Below are 16,396 nucleotides of genomic sequence, written 5' to 3' on the forward strand. Positions count from 1 at the left end.
CCAGAAAGTCCAGCTGCCTCTTGGGGGGGGGGGGGGGAAGCACCTTTGGGACAACCGTGACTTGGAGGACTGAGGATCTCCATAGACGTTCCGCTCTGCCCCTTTTTGCAGGGAGAACACGTGGACCCCATAGGGACGAAAAGGTAATGAACTTGCGATTGAAGCATCCTTCTGCAATCCCTTTTTGTCTGAAAGGAGAGGCTCTCATAGCTGAGACTCTCTGCCTCTTGCACCGTATCTCTCACAAGGCGATAGGAGGTTCTCCTGCACGTCTCCACCGCGTAATGTCCAAACTGCCAGACACACCTCTTGGGATGCTTAGGGCAAGGCCCTCATAACTATGGGATAACGTGGCCTAAATTAAGAGTTTGGAAGAGGTGAAGAATAGCAGGAGAGGAAACCGGACGACCTAGCAAGGGAAGAGCTCAGGATGGAGCTGATGAGAGCATAGCAAGAATTCATTACAATTTCACATGGACTGAAGTCATAAATGTATGATCCATCTAAAGCAATCCCGAACCCACACAATGCGTTTCAGGTGAAACTGCAGAAGGCATTACCTGTGGGCTATTTCCCTTTCCCTTTTATATATACCGTGTTTTCCCGAAAATAAGACCCTGCCTTATTTATATTTTTAACCTCGAAATAAGCGCTTGGCCTTATTTTCGGGGAGGTCTTTTTATTTTGGGGCGCATGGAGCAAGACTTCTTGCTGGCTTACCTGATTTCCAGCTCTGTCTCCCTAACCCTAACCAGAAGAAATGGCGGGGATCGGCTGCCCATGCGTTTAATTATTTTCAGGGAGGGCTTATTTTCGGGGGGGGGCACTTATTTTAGTGCATGCGCTCAAAAGCCTGATTGAGCTTATTGGGGAGGTCTTATTTTCAGGGGAACAGGGTAGCAGGTCTCCGTTTTCTAAAATGATGCTTTCCATCTACAGAACCTGTATGATAAAAGCATCAGGAGTTTTTAGATGTCACTCCTATTTATTTATTAAGGGACTGAACCACAGGAATCGGCTCCAGTCGAATAGCCTGGGACAGAACCTTGTAGAGAGCGAGCCCATGTTACGTCTTGACCTTCAAGAGGAATCAAGAAACATTTTCACGTGTGGACTATTGAGATCAGACAGTCGGTGTGCAAGAGTTCACGTAAGGCTTCCTAAGCAGTCGTTCCTCAGTCCTGGACAAGCTATCAAGGAAATCAAGCCAAGCTCATTTCCTAAAAATTGGTGCAAAATAATGTATTTTTGTTCCAACTGGCTCGGGATAGGTAAGAAAAGGAAGGTCAGAGGAGCAGTCCTTTGCTACTGGCTCAGGGCGAGAGCTGTTAAATCCCATAAAATAAAAGAATTGGCCCCCAAGCCGGGTTGTACAAGCTGCTCAGTTTAAGTAGGGAGTCGAGTCACGTCAGTAAACCCAATCTCTGCTGTTACTTCCTCGTCCCAAATGCTTTTCTGCTGTCTCTGACCGAGACTAGTAACAGTAACAGAGTTGGAAGGGACATTGGAAGTCATCTAGTCCATCCCCCTGCTAACGCAGGAGATCTGTACTAGGGATTCGAACCGCCGAACCGCCGACCCTTCTGATCGACGAGCTCAGCGTCTTAGCCATTGAGCCACCTAGTCAGGCGGCTGGAGCCATGGCCCGGATGCTATCTGTTGGCAGGCAGGAGGGCAGACCAGAAACTTACCCCTCCTCCTCCTTACACCAACCCCAGAGGGAAGGCGAACTACACACCAGTTCCGGGACGCACAGATCGCTTGGGAAACCACCACAAGCTCTCCGCCGCTCCACCATGTAGAAGGCCGCAGCCCCGGTCTAACCCTCACCTGTCCAGGGATGTAGTAGGCACCTTGCGAAGCAGGATAGGAGATCTGTGAAGGGATCATCATGACCTGGGAAGCAGCTGGATAAACATGAGTGGGTGGGCCAGGCCGAGCCGACGTGTTACTCTGCACCCGGGAAGCACTGGTCGGTGGCTGGGCCCTGCTCTGGTAGAAATGCTTCAAGAGAGAAAGGAGAGAGGGACGCGCTTAGTTAGTAAGGCCAGGCCTGAGGCATCCCAGCTGCTTCCCCTACACTAGCTAGCCCCACCGTTAAAAGTCTCCAGAGACTGCGTGTGGCAGAAATCTGCCCCCGGGTCGAAATGCAGGTAGTCCTCAACTTACGACCACAATCGAGCCCTACGTGTAGGTTGTTAAGCGAGGAATGTGTCTGGTTTTGCCCCATTTTTACGACTTTTCTCGGTCAAGCGAAGCACCCGCGGTCGTTAAGTTAGCCAGACGGGTTGTTAAGTGGATCGGGTTCCTCCGTTGACTTTACTTGTCGCAAAAGGGGACACCGTCATCCATGCGAGTCAGTGGTCAAAAAGCATCCAAATGTAAATCACGCAGAGCGTGGGGGATGCTGCAACGGTCGTATGTGCGAAAAACGGCCGCACGTCGCTTTGTTCCCCCAGTACTGTTGTAATAGCTTCAAACGGTCACGAAATGAACTGCTGCTAAGTCGAGGACTACCTGTACAAGAATAGCCACCAGGAGCAAACCAGGAGCTTTGCTGAACTTCAGGAGGTAGCAACTCGCTCCTGAATGAACGGAACCTACTTCAGAGCCGATAAGGGTGCAACGAAAGGTCTCGAATTAAAGGCCATCGGGGCTCTGCTTTGCCCAAGTCTTCAGAGAAAAAGACAAGGAGCCCCGAGGACAAACCCTCTGTTGACGAAGTCGTGAATAAGAGGCAAGGAAAGACAAGAGAACGAGGAAAAATTAGCTCAGTTTAACCTGTGGCTTCTCCATACTGGGCTGCGTTTATATAGGTGCATAAGTTCCCTTTCCCATATGAACCGAGTTCTGTAAAACAGGGGTCTCCAACCTTGGCAACTTGAAGACTTGTGGACTTCAATGCCCAAAATTCCAACTCTGTAATTCTATTCCAGAGCTCTTCAAACTTGACAAACTTTAAGACTTGTGGATTTCAACAACAACTGGGAGTTGAAGTCCACAAGTCTTCAAGTTGCCAAGCTGCTATAAAATAAACCCGATTTACCATGGGCACATGGTGAAAATGCATATAAGGTGAGTACCTCCACTTCATTTGGTCAGTCGACCGTTGCACGGTTCAACTTACAACCGTTCAAAGTTACAGTGGCGCTGAAAAAGGGCCTCTGGTGGCTCAGACTGGTAAGACAGTCTGTTATTAACACAGCTGCTTGCAATTACTGCAGGTTCAAGTCCCACCAGGTCCAAGGTTGACTCAGCCTTCCATCCTTTATAAGGTAGGTAAAATGAGGACCCAGATTGTTGGGGGCAATAAATTGACTTTGTATATAAATATACAAATAGGATGAAGACTATTGCTTGACATAGTGTAAGCCGCCCTGAGTCTTCGGAGAAGGGCGGGATATAAATGCAAATAAAAAAAAAAAAAGATGACTTTTCTCACACTTGCAACCGTTGTGGCACACACCCCCCACGGCCACGTGATCAAAAATTCAGATGCTTAACCACTGACTCGTATTTATGATGGTTGCAGTGTCCCGGGACGGGGTGTGTGTGTGTGTGTTTGCGTGTCACGTGATCTACCTTTTCGCGACCTTCTGACAAGCCATGTCCACAGGGACGCCGGATTCATTTAACAGCTGCGTGGCTTAACAAGTGCAGGGATTCCCTAAACAACAGCGGCAGGAAAGGTGGTAAAATGGGCCGAAGTTCGCTTTAACACCTGCCTTGCTTAGCAACGGGAATGGTGGGGCTCAGTGGTGGTTGTAACTCAAGGACTACCTGCCATGCCAATGTTCCTATCCTATAAAGATAGAATTATTTGCCCCTTCCCCTTTTATCACCAGACAAAGGACCAGAAAATTACAAGTTATGTTTAAGGGAAGTTTGGCAATGCTAGGATATTAGAAACCCTGGAGACTCCACATTTTAGCTACCTTAAGGTAGCTACCCTAGGAAACTAACATGCAATCAAATGTATAACACTGGAGAAATGCAGGGACATAACAGTAGTGTTTTTTAACCTGCTTGCCCTGAAAAACCATCCTTTCCCTTCTGAATTAATTTTTAACGTTACTTTTTATCATCCTTGCCTCTTTTTAAAATTTTAACTGCTCTATACTTCCTCCCCCCCCCCTCATCTAAGCATTTTAATTGTACGCCGCCCTGAGTTCCTCTTCTGAGGATGCGATGGGTGATCCCAAAATGTTTCCTTTTGAGAATTCCGGGTTAGCATGGGTTAATCTGTGAGTTATCATCTCTAAGATTCGAGGAGTTGGGAGAAAACCGCTGTGATGCAACACTTAGGGTGAGGGGGGGGGAAGAGTGGAAGACCAAACGCATGGGGTGGGGGAAAAGAGGGAGAGGATGAATATGGAGAAGAAGTCAGACACGTATGAAGAACGATCGTGGAAAGCAAAAGAAAGGCTGTTAGGAATCACAGGAATTCAGTGACCCATCCCACTTCTCCAGAAGTTTGTGCAACATGGGATTGGGTAAAACAACAACAACAACAACCACCCCACCATTATCTTCTAAGATCTTATGATCCCTATGGTCTAAATCAGGGGGTCTCCAACCTTGGCAACTTTTAAGACTTGTGGACTTCAGCTCCCAGAGTTCTGGAAGCCGACGTCCACAAGTCTTACAAGTTGCCAAGGTTGGAGACCCCTGGTCTAAATTACAGCTGTTTTTTTTTAACACCAGCGCAAACTACAATTACAGCACAAAAAAGGGGGCGTTGAGGTACTTCCACTCACACTGGAATTAGGATGATAGAAAAGGGATTACCTGGAGAGACCTGAATCCGCCCTGTTAGCAACACACACACGCACAAACACACGCAACGCACACGCAGACACGCCAGGAGAAAAGGGAAAGAAGAGAAAAGAAGAGACAAGAAGTTACCTACAGCCAGACATGTTACCAGGCACCTGGGAAGACCCCCAACACTCAGCAAGAAAGCAACTGCAGCCATGGGAACAAGAAGCTGGAATGGGGGTGGGAGGGGTGGGTGGGGAGAAGAGCAGGTCAATAGGACACACCAGGCTTGCACCAAAAAAAAAAAATGAATAGGAAAAAAAAAAGAAGAATAAGTATCAGGGAACGCAGGCAGCAGAGATGGCATTGCTTGTTCTGGTATCCATCCCGTTGGAAGTCACCGAAATTTTGAATCCCATCCACTCACCCCCCAAACAGAGACCTGAGTAGGGTTGGTGGGCTGCATGCACCTAATAACAGGTTAACAGAGTGTGAAGGGACCCTGGAGGTCTTCTAGCCCAGCCCCCTAAGCAGATCCTCTTCAAACAGGAGATCCTATACCAAGTGGTTGTCTAGTCTCTTCTTAAAAGCCTCCAATGATGGAGCACCCATAACTTCTGGAGGCAAGTTGTTCCATTTATTGATTGCTCTAACTGTCAGGAAATTTCTCCTTAGTTCTGAGTTGCTTCTCTCCTTGATTAACATAACATAACATAACAACAGAGTTGGAAGGGACCTTGGAGGCCTTCTAGTCCAACCCCCTGCCCAGATTAGTTTCCACCCATTGCTTCTTGTTCTACCCTCAGGTGCTTTGGAGAATAGCTTGACTCCCTCTTCTTTCTGGCAGCCCCCCGAGATATTGGAACACTGCTATCATGTCTCCCCAGTCCTTCTTTTCATTAAACTAATTCCTGCAACACTTCTTCCTGTTTTAGCCTCCAGTCCTCTAATAGTCTTGGTTGCTCTTCTCTGCACTTTTTCTACCGTTTCCCACCCAACCGAAAATAAGCCCTAGTATGATTTTTTCCAGGATGCTCGTAATATAAGCCCTACCCCAAAAATAAGCCCCAGTCAACAGCAGACAGAGGCGTTTCGTACTGTATTTCCCCCAAAAACAAGACCTTAACCAGAAAATAAACCATAATGCATCTTTTGGAGCAAAACTTAATATAAGACCGGGCCTTATTTTGGGGAAAACACGGTAGAATCCCAACATCTTTTTCATATGGTTAACAACCAAAACTGGGCACAATATTCCAAGTTTGGCCGTATTTAAGGGATGATAAATAGATAGCAACATTTCACATGATCTTGATTCTATCCCTCTGTTAATGCAGCCTCTGCTGCCTCTTTCCCTAAGACCATTCTTTTCTTCGCTGCTCTCTGCCGCCACATTTCAACTCACTTCCAGGTCTCTTTTGCCCCCTGCCCAACTTCCTCTTTTCTTTCTTTCTCTCCTTTCTTTCCCCAGTGGTGACTTTCTGTTCCGTTTCCATTAAGACTTTGGCCAGCCTGGGGCCTTCTTCCGATACGTTGGAATTAATGTCTACCGAGCCAGGAATTCTAGAATACAGGTAGCCCTCGACTTACAACAGGGACTTAACGACCATTTTTTTCAGACTTATAACCGTTGCAGTATATTCCCCTATGGTCACGTGATCAAAATTCGGACGCTAGGCAACCAATTTGTATTTATGGCGGTTGCAGCGTTTGCCGGGGTGTGTGTGTGTGTCTCCTTTTGCGACCTTCTGACAAAGCAAAAGTCAATGGGGAAGCCGGTGTTGCTTCCTTAACAACCGGAGTGATTCACTTGAACAACTGTGGCAAGAATGGCCATAAAACGGGGCGAAATTAACAAAGGTTTTTACTTAGCGACAAAAATGCTGGGCTCCATTGTGGTCATAAGTCAAGGGCTACCTCTACAGCCATTTTGTCCCACTATTTCTTCCTTATGGATTGTCCCCAGACAAACACCCAGAAATATAGCGTACAGCAGGGGTGAAATACAATTTTTTTAAACTACCGGTTCTGTGGGCGTGGCTTGGTGGGCGTGGTGTGGCTTGGTGGGCGTGGCAAGGGAAGGATACTGCAAAATCTTCATTCCCAACCCACACCAGGGGAAGGTTACTGCAAAATCCACATTTCCTCCCAATCAGCTGGGGGAAGGATAGTGCAAAATCCCCATTCCCACCCCACTCTGGGGCCAGCCAGAGGTGGTATTTGCCAGTTCTCCGAACTGGTCAAAATTTCCGCTACAGGTTCTACAGAACCTGTCTGAACCTGCTGGATTTCACCCCTGGTGTGGAGGGAATTGTTGTGGTCTGCCAGCGTCCTGCGGAGCTGACAACAGAGTTGGACAGTGATGAGGCTGAGGAAGGCCCGGATAAGGGCTCTGCGTCGGAGGCAGAGATAGGGCCAGGGCCATCGGGGAGTGAGGTACGGACTCCAGAGCCTCCAGACTGACAATAACGAGACCGAGGAACAGAAGGAGCCTGTTCCTAATGCACGCATGAGAAGAGCTGCCAGAAGGCAAGAGCAGCTCAAGCAAAGAGGACGACTCGGGAGTAGGGCCAAGAGATGACTGGCCCCTCTCATAAGGCTTAAAAGACCAGCAAAGGCGTTTGGGCTCTTTGCTGGAAAACAACGTTGATAGCTTTGTCTTCTTGCATTTATTTTTGTATCAGTGTCTTCTGAACGTTTGCCAAGAAAGGCCTTTGGCAGTTTGCCTAATTGGACCAAGGTTGGTCATAGGACTGAGGAATTTGTGTTGGGAGGAATTTGCTTTAATTAGGTGAACTACGCTGAGAATGAAGTAATTCTCAGCTGTTCAAATAAAGTTTGTTTTTTCACCGAGTTTCCTACTACTTACTTGGGCCTGGGTCACAACAGGAATAACAACAATAGTTGTACGGTGTCATTGGGTTGCCTTTGCTTGAAGTCATCCATCAGGAAGCTTCTAGCAAAGACACTTAACGGGGGGAGTCTCCAAAGCTCCCAGCGTATCAGTTGCCACCTTTTGCTCTATAGGACTGACAACTCACAAGAAACTTCTTTGTCAAGAGACCCAGATGATGCAACACCTATGTTAAGTCTCCATAGAGACAGGTGTGAGATAACAACTTTTTAAAAGCATGCCAAAAAAAACAGCACGCCACCTCTAGCCTCAGAAACCGACGGCTTGCTTGATTCAGTCGTGTCACGAGAACTGTGATGGTTCTAAATCAGGGGTCTCCAACCTTGACAACTTTTAAGACTTGTGGACTTCAACAACAACTGGGAGTCCACAAGTCTTAAAGTTGCCAAGATTGAAGACCCCTGTTCTAAATAAATGAATAAGACGAAGGCTTCAAACTCTCACGGATCAAGAGTTTTACGACAGATCTTAAGACCTGTGTACCCTTCCAAGAACTTCCCATGAAACTTTTTTTTTAGTCATCCGAAACCGTGTATTTTAATATGGTTAAAGCTTTCTCAGGAAAAAGGATATTCAATGCAATAGCATATTGGAGGAGGTCAGTGTAATTACGAATAATGGAAAGGTCAAGGGAGGGGGGGAAATCCCAAATGCTTTTATGAGGCTTCTCTCTGTTTTTCCTTAAAGATGTTTTGCTTCTCATCCAGAAATCTGGAGCAGAACTGAAGAAGCTTCTTGGAATGGGAAGCAAAATGTTTTCAAAGGAAAAAAAGCCCGGTGGCCTTTTTATAAAAGCAACTTTGGGACAACCATGGCCTGGATGACTGAGAATCTCCAGAGAAAGGGAGATATCTTATGTTGAAGAAAAACATCAAACCTTTGGCCTCTTCTCCCAATTACTACTTATATTTGGCTACTTTCTAAGGATATTTGCCTTTCAGAATGGCAGTAAAAATGCCCCAAGCATTGTGGAAATAATTTCAGGTTCATACAGGAGATTCTCGACTTACAACAGTTTATTCAGTGACTGTTCAAAGTTACAACAGCACTGAAAAAAAGAGACTTAGGACCATTGTTCACTTACAACCACTGCAGCATCCCCAAGGTCACGTGATCAAAATTCAGACGTGTGGCAACTGACTCATAGTTATGACCATTGCACTGTCCCCGGGTCATGTGATCACTTTTTGTGACAGGCAGCATCCAGATTCCCTTAACAACCATGTTGCTCACTGCAGTAATTCACTTAACAACTGCGGCCAGAAAGATTGGTAAAATGGGGCAAAACTCACTTAACAACCCGTTTCTCACTTAGCCATGGAAATGTTGGGCTCAACTGTGGTCGTAAGTCGAGGACTACCTGCAACTTACTAATGCAAAGTTTTGATTCTGTGCAAGCTGTCCATCCAAGATGATCTTAAATGAAGGTTTTTGTTGTATACATTAAGGAAAGAAGTAGCCAAATCGGTGAAATGTTCTATTTCCAAACTTCTTGTACTAACTTTAAAAAAAAAGGCTTCCCTTTAAATCTCTTTATATGGTTTAAGGAGTGTTAAGTCTCAAGACTGTTATATGCAAAACATTGGAAAGTGATCTTTAACCCAGGGAAAATACCAGCGGCTTAAGGAAATAAGGTAACTTATTTATTTTGGCCAAGACTATAGTTTATCAGAGATTGCTGATAACAATATGAACACTTAAAAAGTTTGCTTACAGTTTCAGCTATTATACAATAGCAAACTTTCAGGTTGTAAGTAGAGCTGGGCAGTATACGAATATAAAAAAGAAAGCTAGGGTTTTTTTTTTTTACAAATACAGATAGTGCTCTACTTACAACAGTTCGTTTAGTGAACATTCAAAGTTACGACGGCAATAAAAAAAAGTGACTTGGGATCGTTTTTCTCAGGACCGTTTCAACCTCTCTGTGGTCATGTGATCTAAACTTCAGACGCTTGGCAACAGGCTCCTATTTATGGCGGTTGCAACGTCCTGGGGTCACGTGATCAACTTCTGCGACCTTCTGACAAGCAAGTCAGTGCAGGAAGCCAGATTCCCTCAAAAAAACCCAAAACACTAACTTAACCGCTGCAGCGAACCACTTAATAATGGTGGCAAGAAAGCTCGTAAAACGAGCCAAACTCTTTTATCGATTGTTTTGCTGAGCGACAGAAATTTGGGGCTAAGTCGTGGCCATAATTTGAGGACCACCTGTTCCTCTTGCAAGGCCTTAACAAACTTGAGGAGGGAAGAAACTAAGAAAAAAATTAAAATGTCTAGAAGAAAGGGGAGGGTCTCCCAGGATATACACCCCTTGAGTATAATACCTAGGAAAGGCTAACTTCCTCTTAACTCCCTTAGAACAGTGCCCCCCCCCATCTTTTGGGGCACCAGGAACCGGTTCCATGGACCGGAAGAGGTGCGGTTTCATGTGCTGCTTGTATCCCGCAGATGCGGCTTCGCTTGTTTGCACAGCCTGGTTTCTGGCATGCCGTGTGGACAGGTGCCGGTCAGCGCACTGGGGTTTGGCCTTAGAATATGTCTCCAAAAGCATTAAGCTGCAAAGGGGAAATATCTGTGTATGAGGAAGAAGAATCATCCTTAGGACTTTAAAAGAGCATCTATGGAACTGCCCCCCACTGACTTTTGCAAAGCTATGGGAGGATGTCTACAGCAGGGGTTTCCAACCGTGGCAAGTTTTAAGACTTGTGGACTTCAACTCCCAGAGCACCTCAGCCAGCAAAGGCTGAGCAAAGCAAAGCTGGCTGAGGAACTCTGGGAGTTGAAGTCCACAAGTCTTAAAGTTTTCAAGGTTGGAGACCCCTGGTCTACAGAACAACACAAGAGTTCACAAAAGCCGATCACAGCCTTGGGGAAATTAGCCAAGGGAAAGCTCTAAGCCAGGTTTGCAACCTTGGTGGCTTTAAGACAGGGGGAATTCTAGGAGTTGAAGTCCTCCTGTCTTAAAGTCACCAAGGTTGCAAAACCCTGCTCTAACCCGATCCCAAGAAGCAAGGAGACGATTTGAACTCCAAGGTCAAGACTGCAGTAGAGGGTAATCTATGACAATCCAGTCATCAGTGCTCAATCAATACTTATAGTTCTAACAAGGTCTGTGCTCTTTTCAGCCCCTCGCCATGGGTCTCATATGCCACGTTCTGTATTCTATTTCTACCCCAAACCTCAAACACTCACTGGGCTAGTGACCCACAGTTGTGACGGACTTCATCCTGCCTTCTGACCCTTCCCAGGTGCCCTTACAAATTGGCTGTGGGATTCTGTAGGATTTTGAGCATGGAGAGGCCATGTCTACTGGGCCAACCCAAAGGGGAACTGTGAACAGCAATGATGAGCATTACAATCCTACATTAAGGAGGGAAGAGGAGAGGAGGAAAGGTAGGGGAAATAAGAGTAGGAGAGAAGGTTAGATAGAGAGGAAGAAAGGAGGAGGGGCAGAAAGGAAGGGGAAGTAGAGTAGGAGAGGAGAGAAGAAAGTAGGTAAGATGAAAGAAGGGAGGAAGAGGAGTGAGAAGGAGAAGATAGGATTGCTGTGAAAAGGAAAAGATGAAACGGAAGAAAGGCAACCCCAAACATATTTGAATACATTAGGATAAAAACTGAAACAGTTAAAAAAAGAATGAAAGAGAATGAATAGTAATAAAAAGAGAAATTAGAACTCGAGGGCGAAAGAAGATGTGACTTAGTGAAATGAGCAAGGAAATATTAGGATATGGATAAAAATTATGAAGAAAGAATATTCTGGCAAAAATTGTAACTAAAATATATTTGAAAATATTAAATTGTATAAGATATGATATAGCCAATACTCTGTTCATAAACTATGTATGTGTGTAAGGGGGGGGGGGAATTAAAAAACCAATAAAAACTTTTTTTTTAAAGGAGGGTGAGGACTATTAAAAGATGATAACTGAGCCATTTCCGATGTTTTGTCCCCCTCCGCAGTCCAGGAGGCACAACATCCCTCAAAGCCGAGAGGAGGGACAGAAGTTGAGATGAAATACAGGTAGTCCTCAACTTACGACCACAACGGAGCCCAAAAGTTCTGTGTCAGTATGCGAGAAATGTCTTAAGTGAGTTTTGCCCGATTTTACGACTTTTCTTGCCATGTTGGTTACGCGAATCGCTGCAATTATTAAGTTAGTAACACGGTTGTTAAGTGAATCCGGCCTCCGCGTTGATTTGGCTCGTCAGAAGGTCGCAAAAAAGGGGATCACATGACCCCGGGACAACACTGCAACACTGTCATAAATACAAACCACTGTTCAAGCATCCAAACGTCAATCACGTGACCATGGGGATATCCTGCAACTGTCGTGTGAAAAACAAGAATTTGTTTCCAAGGCTGTTGCAACTTCGAACGGTCACTAAACGAACTGCTGCAAGTCGAGGAGGACCTGTCATTAGCTCTCTAGTTCCCGTCCCTCTGATGATGTGTGAAGACTTCAACCCCCAGAATCCTTAGTCAGGCACATCTTTCAGCCTGACACGCCTGGCGAGATGCCAGACTGGGGGAAGAGAGAGACTCGGAAAACAGAGGCACAAAGCACCCAATTTTCAAAGCTCGCTAGCGGTTAAAATTAAATTTAGGGTGGGGTCGTCCGCCCTGCGTGACAGATGCTTAAGAGACCGCGGCTTCCTAAGATCGCTCACTGAGATGGCTGTAGTAATAATATATGAACCGGACTTCCTCGTTCACATCCCAATCTCTCCACGGAGACTGGCTGGACCAGCATGAAAGACACCGGGAGCTTTGATCTGACTCAGAAGCTTCACGCGGAGGATCAAGGTTTCCTTCTAGTTCTTCCTGAATGTCAAAACTGCACCCAAAAGGGATAGCCAGCCCCAGAAGCGGCAGTTTTGCTCAGGCAAAACAGACCACCCAATTGGGGCTGTGAAGGTAACCATCCTATTCATTATTCACCATGTTGGAGGAGTTTCAGATACAATACGTGTGGGGTTGAACGCTTAGATAAACCAGCAGGAAAGAGAGTAAACTCCACCAAGATTCGTAGCTGGCAGGTTTTTTTTAAAGAATGCTAAAGTAAGCATTAGGCAATTTTTAAATAAATTGAGGGTTTTTAAAATCATAATAAAAAAAACAAAAAACACTCAGCTGCTGGCCAGATTGAGGACAGCATGTTACCGCAATCGCACGGGAACCGCCTCTCCAATCCCGCTGCCGAGATCTTGCCTGGGTTAACACCAGCTCAAATTCCCAAGTCCCAACCCAAGGCGACAGGGTGAAGCCTCCTGTTGTTCCCTCGACCTTCGTTCCCAATCAAGCAAATTCTCTGACAACCTGATATGATGGAGGGGGCAGAGCCCACCCCGCCCACCCTCACACAGCCAAAGGGAGGGGGGGACGTGTAGGGATGACTACTTGGGGTCAATGGCGGACACAGCCCTTTCCGGGAGTCTGCAGGCAGTCTGCCAAGAAACGTTAAAAGACGGAGAACAAGAGTCTGGGGACTCCGGAAGTCGTGCAACACACCGAAAGGGAATGACAAGGGTGAGGGAGAAGAGAAGGATCTTGCGACCAAGCCCTGGGAGAGGCCTGGGAAGTGTATTCGAGGGGAAGGGAGGAAGAAGAAGGAGGAGGAGGAGGAGCACCAAACAGAAGCCAGACAGTGGAGCAAAATGAGAAACAGTGACAGAGAAGCACTTTCATGAGTCAGAGGCCATGCAAGTCACAAGGGAAGCGGGGAAACTTCTGGGCGATGGACACTGCAGTCAAACTGGCCGTCACCACAACCTGTCGGTCGTAAACTCAAAAGAGGAAAGATGACCCTCGCAATCCCTGCCCTCCCATACTACAGGTTCATTTCTTTTCCAGGTTTCCTTGCGTTCTTTATAGACTCCCCACCCCACCCCAACAAACTCTCTTCCCTGTAGAGGCTTAAAAAAAATGCTTGGGTGATCTATAAAAGGATCAGGTCCCCCTTTCAAATGCGTTTTAAAGCAACGAGTCCAAAAGGCTCCTTAATCCAACCCAGGATGAAAAAAAATAAAATAAATAGTACAGGTAGTCCTTGAATTACAAACCATTCGTTTGGCGACTGGAAAAAAAAAAAGAGAGACTAAGGACCGGTTTTTATCCTTACGACCACTGCAGCATCCCCTACATTACGTGATCACAATTTGGGCGCTTGGTGACTGGCCCATATTTATGACAGTTGCAGCGTCCCGGGCTTTCGCAGCCTTTCAGCAAAGTCATACCGGAAAGCCAGATTCACTTAACAATTGTGTTAGTAACTTAAATTTATAGAGCCGAGGTGGCGCAGTGGTTAAGAGTGCATCACTGCAGGCTACTTCAGCTGACTGCTAGCTGCAATTCAGCAGTTCAAATCTCACCAGGCTCAAAGTTGACTCAGCCTTCCATCCTTCTGAGGTGGGTAAAATGAGGAGCCAGGTAAGAGGCTGACTCTGTAAACCGCTTAGAGAGGGTTGTAAAGCACTGTGGAGCGGTATATAAGTCTAAGTGCTGTTGCTATTAACAGTTGCGGCGATTCCCTTTTAAGAACTGTGACCAGAAAGGTTGTAAAATTATTTGTTTAGCAGAACGTCATCACTCTGCTAAACAAATAATTCCTCAACACTGTCAAAACTATTTATTAAATCTGCACTACTATTAATCTGCTCATCGTTCCCATCACCCATCTCCTTCCACTTATGACTGTATGACTGTAGCTTTATTGCTTGTATCCTTACGATTTATATTGATATTGTTTCCTGACAGCTTATTTGTACCCTATGACTATCATTAAGTGTTGTACCTTATGATTCTTGATTTTTCTTTTGTGTACACTGAGAGCATAGGCACCAAGACAAATTCCTTATGTGTCCACTCACACTTGGCCAATAAAAAAAATCTGTCTATTCTATTCTATTCTAAAAGGGGGCAAGACTCACTGAACAACTGTCTTGCTCAGCGATGGAAACCTGGGGCTCGACTGTGGTCATTAAGTTGAGGACTACCTGTATTATCTCTCTCTTAAAAAACGGGAAGGCGGACGAGTGAAGGGGGAAAAAAAACTTTCTGTAAGGCAGGAGAGCTCACAGAAGATGCAGAGATGCTTCACCCTCATCACCTCAGGCCCCTCTCCAGCCCTGTGGTCAGTTACCCTGCAGTGTCCAAGCACGACCCCTTGATCCGAAGGGCCCCCTCCCCCTAAGGATGGCATCCAGCATGCAGTGAGGCAAGCGGAGGAAGGTTAGTACCTGCTGATGTAAAGAACGCGGCCCTGCTGGAAACTAAGACGAGAAAGAGCGCGGGGAAAGGAGACAAGAGGAGAACATCACCGACAGTTACAGGCCCCTCTGTCTACTCCCTGCTCTTCCCTACCCCCCCTCCCCAAATTCCTCGCTCCTCTGGGCAGCTGAGCCACCCCTCCCTGCTTCCTCTGCGCCACTTTCCATGCCAACCCTACCTAGGCATCTCATATAACCTGGCAGCTGGCTCATTCCCCAAACCTCATCCCCACCTGGCACACGCCATAGATGCACTCCTGAGTCAGTGGCGCCTGCAGACGGAGTCAGCCTGCAGGGCTGCTTGTGCCCTGCCAGCCCCGAGCCAAACCGAAGAACCTGTTTGGCAGCACATCAGAGAAGGCTCGGCTGCCACCTCAAGAGACTCCCGCCGCTCCGAGAGCCGCAGCCCCAGGGGTTTGTTCTCCACCTTCTTACCGGTCGAGGCTGGGAAGGCGTATTCATTTGGGTAGCTTGCGCCGGGTTAAAAACCACAGGTGCCGCCTGACCAGGAGGAAATGCTGACTGCTAGGAGAAGGGAGAAGAGAAGAAGCAGGTTAGCAGCTTGGTGGCAGCTGCCCCGGCCTCTAAACCACACCTGAGGCAGCGTTTGAGGTATAGAAAGCACTCGGCTCTTTTAAGACGCATTGGAGAAATCGGAATTAAAATGGCATTGATCAACCTGACAAGCCTTCCCTTTACAAAAGCAAGACATACAAGCCAAAGGCAAGCCAACGACAGAAAAGTTCATTTTGGTGGGGTGGGGGGATTGGAGCAGTAGAGCAGGGCTGGGGAGCTCTGACCCTTTGAGGACTTGTGGACTTCCAACTCCATGCTGGCTCAGAGAATTCTGGGAGTTGAAGTCCACAAGTCGTCAAAGGGTCATCGTGCCACACCTCTGCTAGCGCAGGGGTCTCCAACCTTGGCAACTTGGAAGACTTGTGGACTTCAACTCCCAGAATTCTAGGAGTTGGAGTCCACAAGTCTTTTTTTTTATTATTTATTTGCATTTATATCCCGCCCTTCTCCGAAGACTCAGGGCGGCTTACACTATGTTAAGCAATAGTCTTCATCCATTTGTATATTATATACAAAGTCAACTTATTGCCCCCAACAATCTGGGTCCCCATTTTACCTACCTTATAAAGGTTGGAAGGCTGAGTCAACCTTGGGCCTGGTGGGACTTGAACCTGCAGTAATTGCAAGCAGCTGCTGTTAATAACAGACTGTCTTAGCAGTCTGAGCCACCAGAGGCCCAGAAGTCTTCAAGTTGCCATGTTGGTCTATGCCGGGGTCTCCAACCTTGGCAACTTGAAGACTTGTGGACTTCAACTCCCAGAATCCCTCAGCCAGCAAAGCTGGCTGAGGAATTCTGGGAGTTGGAGTCCACAAGTCTTCAAGTTGCCATGGTTGGAGACCCCTGTGCTGGAGGATCTACCTCTCAAGCTACCAGGGAAGGCA

At 46.7% G+C, this 16,396-nt stretch overlaps 1 protein-coding gene across 1 annotated transcript in view; it reads right to left on the reverse strand.

The window, feature by feature from the left end:
* EIF4G1 (eukaryotic translation initiation factor 4 gamma 1) overlaps positions 1-16,396 on the reverse strand; it is a 151,331-nt gene that overhangs the window by 95,776 nt on the left and 39,159 nt on the right. Inside the window, exons 3-4 of the mRNA XM_058189240.1 lie at positions 15,374-15,460; positions 1,831-2,004 (exon numbers count right to left, since the gene is read on the reverse strand). Of these exons, the coding sequence (XP_058045223.1) occupies positions 1,831-2,004; positions 15,374-15,460 (261 nt within the window). The remainder of the gene's footprint in view (positions 1-1,830; positions 2,005-15,373; positions 15,461-16,396) is intronic.

This window comes from Ahaetulla prasina, chromosome 6 (assembly GCF_028640845.1).
Source record: "Ahaetulla prasina isolate Xishuangbanna chromosome 6, ASM2864084v1, whole genome shotgun sequence".
In the NCBI taxonomy this organism is placed as follows: domain Eukaryota; kingdom Metazoa; phylum Chordata; class Lepidosauria; order Squamata; family Colubridae; genus Ahaetulla; species Ahaetulla prasina.